The sequence below is a fragment of the Bactrocera neohumeralis genome, unplaced genomic scaffold (genome assembly GCF_024586455.1).
Source record: "Bactrocera neohumeralis isolate Rockhampton unplaced genomic scaffold, APGP_CSIRO_Bneo_wtdbg2-racon-allhic-juicebox.fasta_v2 ctg2664, whole genome shotgun sequence".
Taxonomy (NCBI): Eukaryota; Metazoa; Arthropoda; class Insecta; order Diptera; family Tephritidae; genus Bactrocera; species Bactrocera neohumeralis.
In genome coordinates, this window is record NW_026090277.1 from 7709 (window position 1) to 19042 (window position 11334).

The 11334-nt window shown below is 54.0% G+C and overlaps 1 protein-coding gene across 1 annotated transcript; it reads right to left on the minus strand.

Moving 5' to 3' along the window:
- Window positions 1–9881: 9881 nt before the first annotated feature.
- On the minus strand, window positions 9882–10926 carry LOC126766854 (uncharacterized). Its single transcript, XM_050484542.1, is given in 3 exon segments — window positions 9882–9955; window positions 9958–10269; window positions 10272–10926. Coding segments are annotated over 3 exon segments (1041 nt in total).
- Between the last annotated feature and the right edge of the window lie 408 nt (window positions 10927–11334).

Genomic DNA, 11334 nt, shown 5'->3' on the forward strand with positions numbered 1-11334 from the left:
GCAGACGCAAAGAGGCCTCCATCTGTGTGTATATATATATATATATATATATATATAAAATAGAGAAGTCTTTTTCTTTTTCTGTCGCTTCTCACGGGATGTCAGTGACTTTTTTTCTCTCTCTTCTCTTTTAATGATTCCTTCCCGTATGTCTTTCTCTCTCTGTGTGTGTGTGTGTGTAGGGAGAGGGAGGAGAGGACGGATAAAGGAATGGATGCTCGCTCCTCTCCTTTTTTAAGAGGCCGCGCAGCGTGTGTGGTCGCACGTGTGTGTGTGTGCACTACGGAAGTGTCCAGCAAAAAAAAAAAAGAAGAAAAAAAAGAAAAGAGTGAAAAAAAAAAGGTCTTCGTACAACGGGAAGTGCACAACACACACACACACACTCAGAGGGCGAGAAAGGCAAAACAGCAACAGCAACAGCAACAACAAAAAAGAGATACTTCGTTTTTTTTCCCTCTGTGTGTGTGTTGTATGTGCGTGTGTTCTTTCAAACAGAATTTCGTGAATTCTAAAAAAAAAGGAAAGAAAAGTAGGTGTGACAAAGGTGAGAGGAGAATAAATAAAAAAAAGAAACAAAAAGAATCAAAAAATATACAAAAAAAAAAAAAGCGGCTCGTTTTTTTTTGGCTATTCGCACTTTATGTGTGTGTGTGTGTGTGTGTACGTTGAAACGCAAAAATACACCAAAGAGAAAAAAAGGGAGGGAGAAAAAAAAAATAGTTTTGCATTTGAAATTGGTGTCCCCCCCCACCCCCAGGGGACTGTGTGGATACTCTGTCTCTCTCTCTCAGGAGGAAGAAGAGAAGGGCAACGGGCAAAAGGGAAAACGACAAGAGACGAGGCGCGAGTCTTTCTTTTTGTTTTTTGGTATTTTTCATTTATGATTTCTACACATCACAGTTGGACACGTTGCTGGTGGGTTGGAAGAGAAAAGGCAGAGAGAGAGAGAGAGAGAGAGAGAGGTGTGTGTGTGTGTGTAGAGAGAGAGAGAGAATAAAAGAGGAGAGAGAGAGAGAGAGAGGTGTGTGTGTGTGTGCAATAGCCAAAATGTGTGTGTGTCTCTAGTTTTATGAGGGGGAGGAAACAATAAAGGAGAGAGTGGGGGGGGGGAGGGGACGGAGAGAGAGAGGGGGAAACGGTCGCCGTCGACGTCACCAACAGCACAGTCGAAAGAAAAAAGAGTGAGGGAGAGAGAGAGAGAGAGAGAGAATCGTAGAACGAAGGAGGGGCTGGGGGAAGAAGGGGGAGTTGCTGGAGACTGTGAAGAAACAGAAGAAAAAGAAAGAAAGGAGGTAACTGTGTGCGTGTAACGCGGGCGAAAGAGAGAGAGAGAGAGAAAGGAGGAAAAAAAAAGGAAGAGCGGACTTTCCTTTCCTTTCCTTTTTTTTCTCTCCCTGTGGTGGAGGCAGTTGCTTCACAGTCGATCGGTGAGATGAACCAACGCGTTGTGCACATACGTCCACTCCTCCACTAGCCCAAAGAAGGCGTCCATGTCTTTGGCCGCCCACGATGCTGTCACGTCCTTAAAATACTGCGCGTTCCGCTCCTTCAGGTCGGCCTGGAGCACCTTCATGCGCGCGAGCTCCGTCTCGTCGTTGCGGTCGCCGCCAAAAATGAGCTCGTTCATCATCAGCATTTCCATGAGAAATCCTCGCTGAGCGGGCGGTTGGGGCTGGCGATGCGTGTGTGGATGGAGCGGCGGTCGTCCTCGACAAGGAGCTCCTCCTCCTCCTGCGGCGTCAGCTCAACCTCTTCCTTCTCCTCCTTCTCCTCCGCCCTACCGCCCTCTGTTTTCTTTTCCTTTCGCGCGCAAGATTCTTCATTTCTCGCGCCTTTGTCAGCCGAGCGAGATAGCGGCAGCGAAAGAAGGGGTCCTTCAATGTCTCGTAGGCCGCGTTCGCGTAGGTGGAGACGTCCACAGAGGAGGCGGGACCGCTGCCATCGCTGCCGATCCCGCCGCCTTCAGCGCCTGTGTGTAAGCGGGCTGGCCGGCGGGTCACCACACAGGGACCGGACACATCGCTTCTTGTGGTGGTCGTCGCCTCTTCTTCATCGTTTCCCCTTTCTCCTCCTCCTGCGGTGCAGACTGCTGTGCAGCGTTCACATTCTCTTGGTCCGGGTGGACTCGCCGCTGCAGGGCGTGGTAGCGCTTCTGCAGGGCCGCGCCGTCGACCACCGTCTGCATGGGCAACCCAAAAAAGGCAAAGAAGTTGCCTTTTCCGGTGGGTGCAGCCGCTGCGCAGAATCGCAGAGGCGTCAGCACCGCGGGGCGCGCGAGGGTCGATCGAAACGGGCGGAGGTGACGAAAGAGCATTAGCACAAAACTTCAAAAATCACACGCAAGAGAGAAAAAAAAGAAAAAACGAGGAGGGAAAGGGATAAAGGGTCAAAAAAAAAAGAATTTTCAGACGTCGAAGATATCCTTTTCTTTAGTTGTCACTATTTGTAGCTGCTGTTTCGAGAGGCTTATTGCTACCCTTGCCTGGCTATCATGCGTACAGAGAGAAAGAGGGAAGAAGAGGAAAGAAGAGGAGAAGAGAGAGGACGAGAGAGAGGGAAGGAAAAAAGAGAAAAAGTGTGCGAGAACGTTTGCAGAATTTGACAGAGGCAAAAACAATGTCAAGTAGGCAAGTGGAAACAAAGTGCGGGGCTTCGCCTTGAAGTGTTCCTTGTGTGAAGAAGCGCGCATGGCTGTCTTTTTGTGTGTGGTACATAGAGGTGCAGAAAAGGGCAAAGGATGTGCCATCGTACAGGGGAGCATCCAAGGATGAAAAGAGGAGAAAAAATACAGGAGAAAATGGGAAAATAAATTGAAAAAATTGACTAAAAAACGCTACTCAGTCGGAGTTGGTTTGCATTCGCATGAGATTTTTATCTGGTCGTTGTGTTTCCATTTATTTATATTTTTTGTGTGTGGTCTCTGTCTCTGTTTACCCGTTACAATTGTGTGTGAAAGGCAGAGAAGGAACTGAACATGTGTGAAACATGTGTGAAAAGCGGATTGCAGACAAGACAGGGGCTCCCCCCCCCCCAAAAAAAAAAGTAAAAAAAAAAAAAAAAGCTGAACCAAGAGAGAGAGAGAAAAAAAAAAGAGCGATGCGAGAAAAGGTGAAGAAACAGAGTAGTTTACATGACAAAAGAAAAAAAAAAAACAATCTAAAAAATAATAAAAAAAGGATATGTGCCTGCCTTCAGTACAAAGTGGCGGCAACTGTGATTGACCTCAAAAAAAAAAACAATCCGTTCTTTTTTCCCCCATTCTTTTTTTTTTCTGCTTTTTTATTATTATTATTTTTTTTTTTTTGAACGGCTACTGTGTCGTTAACCGTTTTTTTTTCTTTTTTTTTCTTCTTCTTCTTCTTCTTCACGCTTCAGCTGCGGCTACGACGCGCGCGCTGAGTGCGTTCAAGCAGCACTTTCGCCCGCTGCAGACGTGCGAACCACGCGTTCGAGGTTCGCTCCTTCGCCCCGGCCGCCGCTGCCTTCACGGTGGTGCCAGCGGACCGCGCACCCGCTGCGAGTCCCTCCGCCTCTGTGCTCGCCGCGGGTACGCGATCTGCTGCTGCTGCTGTGGACATCGCCTGGCCGTCCTCTGCCCCGGCGCTGCCAACTTCTCTCTCCTCGTCATCGCTACTCAGACAACTGTCGCCCTGCCGCCGTGTGGGCCAACCGAAGAGGGCAGGAGGCGAGCGCTGCGGGGGTTGACGCGGCTGCTGGTCACGGCACCGCTGCGGAGGGCGGTCTCGGTGGCCTCCGCACAGCACGTGCTGAAGTAGGCGATGCGCTGGCGAAGAAAAGGGCTCATAAACGGCGAGGGCGGCCAGCAGGTGGTTCACTGTAAGGGGCGCCGTGCCGGGCGGCGTCCGCACCACAGGGGGGGGGTGCATCGACGACCGGCGGGACGGATGGCCCATCAGCCGCGGACCTCCTCCGCTGCCGCCCTCCCCGGCCGCATCGCCTGAGAGGCCGCCGTCGCCACCGCCACCGCTCGACAACGGAGCCGCTGCCGCTGCCGCCGCCTTGCGAGCGCGCGAAGGGGTCGTCTGGACCCGCGCAGACTCTGTCCTCCGGTGCCGTTCGCCCTCGGGAGGCCGCCACCGCCGCCCCACCCGCGTCCTCCCCGCGGGAAGTCCTCGCGCCGTCCACGCCGTTCAGCGAGGCCACCAGCTTGCCGGTGGCGGGGTCCACGCCATAGGTGGCGAGTAGCGAGGCGAGCAGCGGCGCCGTTTCCAAGCCCCACGCCCCGCTCTGCTGCGCGAGTTTGTTGAGGAAGGCGGAGAGGGAGGCCTCTGTGAAGGTACCGACCACGCATTGGTTGATGCGGAGGCCGTGGGAGGGCTGGTGGTCCCCGTCGTCGTCGAGGAGAAGGAGGAGGAGGAGGCGGGCACGGCGGCGGGTGGTAAGGGCGGTGGTGGTGGTTGCGCCCGTGGCCGCGGGTGCAGTGGTGGCTGCCGTTGTGATGGACGCCCACAGCAGCTCCCTCGCGCTCCCAGCTTCCGCCGCCGCCGCCACCTGCGCCGTCGCGTTGCGGCCGGTGCGGCGGCCTGTGTGGGTGACCAGGGCGCCTCCCGCTGCCCCCGCCCGTCGCCCCCGGCGCGCGCGCGCCACCCGTCGCGTTGTTGCCCGCGGACCCCATCGTATTCGCGAGGGCGGCGACGAAGCCACCACCGCCGCCATTACCGCTGCCGTCCGCATCGCTCAGGGAGGCGCGGACGGCGGCGATGAGCTCACACGGGCCGAAGCAGGTCTCCAGCGCTTGCAGCTCCTGCGGCAGGAATATCGTCGCGACGGCGCCGACGATGGCATCCAGCCGCTCCGCCACGACCAAGGCCGGCACCGCCGCCGTGGCGGGCCCGACGCCGCCTGCAGAACCGGCGACGAGACAAGGGAGAGGACGCGCGCCACGGACCTCGGCGCCCTCCACGGAGGCGGGATAAAGGAGTGGGCTTTGGCTCTTAGCGACTCAATAAGCGCTGGCAGCGTCGCCGCGGCCGTCGCGCCGGAACCATTTCGCATCGCCGTCAGCGGCGGCGTGTCTCGGCCGAAGACGGCGGCCGGCGACGGGGCGTCGTAGCCGTTTGTGGCGGTGCCAATGGTCCGTGGCGCCTTCCCCTCCAGCACGCGACGCGAGCCCTTCGCCGCATTCCCTGCCGCCCCCGCGTTCACGCTCTCCTTCGAAGACAGCTCCACGGCGGAGGAGGCGGAGGGCGGCGGCGGCGCTGCTCTGCCATCAGCTTCACGAGCGCGTTCGCCTCCGCAATGGTGGCACTCATCTCGGCGAGCCGCGCAGGCGGTGGGGTGCCGACGGGGACGGCCACGTCAGCGCCCGTCCGGCCAAGCGCGCAGACCTTTCGCCCTGACGACGTCGGTGCGGCCGAGCAGCGAGTCATACAGGACGCTCTGGTGGTTGAGGTCGATCTCCTGCGGTGGGGCGGCGGCGGCGCGGAGGCGGCTGAGTCCGCGCTCTTTGGCTTTGCAACGGCAGGCAGTCCGCCGCTCGTCGTTGTCATGGACCGACGCTTGCGGGCTCCGCTGGACATGGCAACAACGGAGGCCGCCGCCGCCAGAGGCTTGCCCATACCATTCACGGCATGACTGCTGCTGTTCCCTCCACTTTGGGCAGTACCCTCTGCGGTGGACGCCGCCGGCGCCGCGCCCCCGGTGGCCGCCGCGGCCTCCTTCTTCGTGGTGGAGAGGGGCATCCCCTGCCGAGAGAGTTCCCACGTCGCGTGGAAGCCCTGCCGCACTGCCATCGCTTGCTGCGTCGTCCGCTCCTCGGCCTGCTCCCTCGCCGCCGCCTCCGCCGCGACGTGCCGGAGGTGAGCTTGGTAGCGCTTCTCCATCAGCTGCACGCACGTCGACTTCGCCCAAAGCGGTCGAGCGCGCCGCGCTTTTTCGCCAGCCGTCTGCGTGCTGCTCAGGTCCAACGTAGAGCCAAAGGCGACGGTGGTGGGTGGACCTGGCTCTCCGTGGACCGCGCCTTGCAGCGGCCATTGCCGTCGCCTGCGCCTCCCGCCGTTCGGCGGCTGTAATGGCCACGCGGTCCAGTACTTGAACCTGCGGGAGCGACGCAATCACCGCCTGGCGGTAGCCGGGATCCTCGCAGATGGGATTGCCCTCCAGGTCGAGGTACACCAAGCACTTCAGCGGGCGCAGCGCTCGCATCGCCGCGGCGAGATCGCCGATCCGATTGCGCGACAGGTTCAAGTACTCGAGGCTGCTAAGGCACGGGATGTCAGTGCGCCGCGTCGAGCTCGCGGAGGCGGTTGCCAGCGAGCAGGAGGCGCTTCAGCCGAAAGCATCCCCGCGGACCGGTGAGTTGTTGAAGGGATGTGGTCGTTGTCGTCGCCGTCGTCGCGGCGGACGACATCGTGTCAAAGTATCCGCCCACGTCCTTCGTGGCCTCGTTGGGGTTCCGCGCGGTGAAGGAATCACCGCCGACGCTCAGCGCTAAAGGGGCCGTCGCCCGCGGTAGCAGGCTTTGCAAGACCCTCAACTTGTTGTGCTGGAGGGAGCGTGGTCAGGCTTTCAAACTCGAGTAGACTCTCGTGCAAGCCGGTGAGGCCGCGATGATCAAAGGCCATCTCGGTGAGCTGCTTGGCGTCCTTCCGTTCGAGGTGGAGCATCACAAAAGGATCGAGAAGCTTGGTGCGCTCCTCGAGCGTCACGTCCCGCGCGGGGCTGGGCGAGGGCGGGGCCCGCTCTACTCGAGCTCGCCACCACCGTTCTTGCAGCGCCAGCCGCTGTTCTTTCTCTCCATAGCTGGTAGCGGTTGTCCAGGTGGTGGCGGCGGGCAGGAAAGGTCAGGGAGGACGCAGTAGCAGTGGAACTGAACGTGGCGGTGGCCGGCGGCCCGCTGTGGTTCACCCGAGCGCGCCGCTTGCTCTCCTCGGCGCGGATGACGTCGTAGTACCTTTTGCTCGGTGCTGTCCACATTGAGTCGTAAGGCGCAAAAAAAAAAAAGAGAGAGAGAAAAAGAGAAAGTGAAAGAAGTACCAAAGAACGAACAGAAGGTGAATGTCTTTTTTTTTTGTTTGTTTGGTTTTCCCTTCTGCTCCGCGTGTTTACGCACACACAAACAAAAAAATATATAACTACCAAAGAAAAGTGCTACTTTTTTGTGTGTTCTTTTCTTTTCAGGCAAATACATGAAATAAAAAGCAGATGCAGTATTCAAAAAAAAAAAAAGAAAAAAAAATGAAATGACGATCGGTGATAGACAATGTGTGCGTGTGTGAGAGGGGGGGGGAAGAGAAGACATGAAATTGGTGTCATGCACCCGTCGCTTCTTGCCTCCTTCTTTACGTTCTTTTCTTTTTTTTTAAATGGCTGTGAAGATCTACGCCAAAAAAAAAAACAAAAACAGGAGTTCTGCCTATCTTTTCTTTTTCTTTTCTTTTCTCCTGTTGCGGTGGGTGTGTTTCAACTGACCGCCTCGCTCACCAAGAAAAAGCGGCTCTTACATTTTCTGTGACACCGGTGGCATGTCCCTGCCCACCCAATCTGCTGTGTTCACCGTCGCCTCTTCATACACGTCGATGAGCCCCACCGTGACGATGTCGGCGCCGCGAAGGAGCAGAACGCCCAAACGATTCTCCTGTAGCCGCTCCCCGGCAGCGTCGCGGTCCTTCTCGCCTGTGCTTTCCATTGTATGTGCCATCGAGGCGGTGGTCTTCTCTTTCTCTTTCCCGCGGCTGCGGTGGGAACGGCATCATAAGGGGCGAGGACGCGCTCCGTGCAGTTTGTCAGGACAAGGTTCATGAGCTGATCGGCGGAGTGGAGAATGCCAACGAGGTTGCGACCCTCCACCGTCACAACGGAGACGCGCTTCCGCAGATACGAAGAGAGCATCAAACCTCGAATAATTGTGAATTATTATTTTTTTTTTAATGTTGACAGAGAGAATGTGTGTGTGTGTGTGTGTGTGTGTGTGTGTGCGTTTTACAAAAGAGAGAAAAAAAAGTCTAAACAACAATAAACAAAAAGACGAGAGAGAGGCGGAGATGCGCGTGGGCAAAAGAACTATACTTTTTTTTCTGAACTGAAGAGAGAAAGAGAAGAGGAGGAAGAGGTGCTCGACGGAGCAGAAAGAAAAAAAAGAGAGAGAGAGATCCTCGGTAGTCATACTTGCATGAATGCCTTCAAATAATAAACAAAAAAAGTGAAGAAAGCAGCCACTGGGATGGGAAAGAAGAGAGAAAAGAGAGAACGAGAAAGAAAAAGAAATGGTGCCCTCTCTCTCTCCCCTCCTCCCTTTTTTCTCCTCCGTCGCTGTCCACTCCATCGGGCAGCGTCCACCGCTGTCCCCGTGTCGACCACTTCATTTCCACTGCCGAACGATTAAAAAAAAAAAAAAAAAGAGAAAGAAAGCAAACAACAGCAACGCAAGTGCCACTTCGTTTCCTTCACACTCTCTCTTTCTCTCTCCTTCTCTTCTTAGCTTCCGTGTATGTGTGTGGAGGTATTGGTGGACGGCTGGATGTCGCAGTGTGCTTTTTTTTTGTCGTTTTCAACTTTTTTTATTTTTTTTGTCCTTTTGATCTTAGTACTTGTGCACGACACACACAAAAAAAAAAAACGTACCAACAAATAAACAAGAATAGTAATTAAAAAAAAAAAAAAGAAAAAAGAAGAAGAAAAACATCTGAAGTACCTTTTTTCTTTTTTCTTTTTTTTTCCAGGGCATCAACGCGGCACGTGGCAGTGAAAAGTGGGTCCGGCCTTCAACGACCGCAAGAGAGAAGAAAAAAAAAAGAAAAAAAAAAGCTGAGAGAGAGAAAGAAAGAGAAAAGAGGAAGAAGGAGGGGAGAGGGGAAGAGGAAAGAAAGGAGAAGAAAAAAAAAAAAAAAGCGTCTCCTCTCGGTCTCGCTCTCTCTCTTTCCGCGCCTCTCCTTTCTCGACAAGCGATGGGCAGGAAGGCGACCTCGTGTTCACTTCCCTCCTGTAGGACGCCATCTGCATTCCCTTTTCTTTTTTTGTCTCTTTTTTGTTGTTGTTGTTTTTTTTATTTTTTCATTCCTGTTTTTAAATTGTTTCCACCCCTGCCATCGCTTAAAAGAAAGAAAAAAAAACGCAGCGGTTGTCGTCGAGTTGGGAGTCAAAAACTTTTTTTTTCTTCTTCAAATGGAGAGAAAAAGAGAAAAACAAAAAAAGAAAAAAAGAAGAAGAAGAGGGAACGTGCATTACAAAACTTCTCATTTTTTTTCTTCTTCTTCTTCTTTTTTTCTTTTTTGCGCTAAACAGACCAACATCAAACAAACAAAAAAGAAAAAAAAAGAAAAAGAAAAAAAGGGGGGGGAGGGAAAGGAACTTTTGGTGAAGAAGGGTAATGAGAATAGGAGAAAAAAAGGAAAAGATGTAGAGAGAGAAAGAGAGAAAAAAAGAAAGGAGGAGAAGGTGGAAGGAGAGACTGAAAAAAAAGAAGAGAAAGACGCAAAAAAAAAAAGAAAAGAGAACACCGCCTCTGGCGAAGTCACGAACGATCCTCATTTCACGTGACTCATGTTTTCTCTCCCCTCACTCTCTTTTTTTTTTTTCTTTTCGTCTATTCACGTCCTCCGTTTGTGTTCCTTCACTCCCTCTCTCATTGCTTCATCCTCACTCCCTTTTCCTTCTCTCCTTCTCTCATTCTCTCTTTCTCTCTCTCTCTCTTTTTTTTTTTCTCAACCCCTCCTCTCATCTCCCCAAGCGGTGGGCCGTTCTCCAAGGCGCAGAGAAAGAGAGAGAAAGAAAGAAAGAGAGAGAGAGAAAGAGAGAACGCTCGTCTTTTGCGGTAGAGTTGTTTTTTTTTCATTTTTTTCTTTTTTTTAAAGAAAAAAGAAAAAAAGGTTATGTTTCACCCATCTTCATTTCCTCCTTCCTTCCCGCCAAGAGCGCCTCCTCTAGGCGAGAACGCGCTTGGCGACGGCGACCACATCGGCCACCTGCGGCTGCGAGGCCGCCTCAATCTCTTTGCATAAGGCGTGGGGCAGTCCGCGCAGGAGACACGCTCCATTGGGGCATCGAGGTAGTCGAACGTGTCGCTCTCCATCACCATCGCGCAGATCTCAGCGCCGATGTTGCAGACGGGGAAGGACTCGTCCACGGTGACCGCGCGGTGGGTTTTCTTGATGGACTTGAGGATGGTTTCGCGGTCGAGCGGGCGGATCGAGCGGAGGTTGATGACCTCGGCCTTCACGCCGGTCTTGGCCAGCTCATCGGCGGCCTTGAGGCACAGCTCGACGCCGCGGGAGAAGCCGATGAGGGTGACATCCGTGCCCTCGCGCTCAATTTCGCCTTGCCAAAGGGAATGACAAAGTCCTTGTCGGCGGCCTCATCGGAGACGGGGAAGGACTCGCCGTAGAGCAGCTCGTGCTCAAGAATCACAACAGGATTGTCATCGCGGATGGCGGCCTTGAGCATGCCGCGCGCGTCCTCACAGTTGAAGGGCGCGAACACCTTCAGGCCAGGGACGGAGCCGTACCAGGAGGCGAAGCACTGGGAGTGCTGCGCGCCAACACCCGCAGAGGCGCCGTTGGGGCCGCGAAAGACAATCGGGCACTTCAGCTGACCGCCAGACATGTAAAGGCCCTTGCCCGCGGAGTTCACAATCTGGTCAATGGCCTGGAGGGCAAAGTTGAAGGTCATGAACTCGCAGACCGGACGCAAGCCATTCATCGCGGCGCCGACGGCCATGCCAGTGAAGCCATGCTCTGTGATGGGGGTGTCAATGACACGGTCGGTGCCGTACTTGTCCACGAGGCCTTTTGTCACCTTGTAGGCGCCCTGGTACTGGCCGACCTCGCCGAGGACAAAGACCGTCTTCTCGCGCGCGAGCTCCTCGTCCAGGGCGCTGTTCAGGGCATCGCGGACCGTCATCGTCGACGCGAAGCGGGACGCCGCGGCGGCCGCAGTAAAGGTCGAGGCAACAGAGGCAAAACGGCGCATCGTGTAAGGATTTTTTTTTGTGTGTGTGTGTTTGTTTGCTTCTTTTTTTCTTCTTTTTTAAAGAATCGGTTTCCCTATTCAAGTATATGTGTAACCGTGTGTGTGTGTATGTGTGGTTGTGTGTGCCTAAAGACCTAACAACGGCGGAAGAGACGGAGGAAGACTTTAATGAAAAAAAAAAGAAGAAAAAACAGATAGAGGAAAAGGAATTGAAGAGAAATGAAGAGGATTTACGAGACTGAGTGCACCAATGAAAAAGAAGGAAGAAGTGAGAATGAGAGAGAAAGAGAGAGAAGGGGAGTGATGAGTAGGGAAAGAGAAAAGGGAAGAAAAGGAGATGAACGAAAGACCGCAGAGAGCAAGTCGTCGTTCAAGTCCTTTCCTCCAAAGACAGTGACAGCACACACA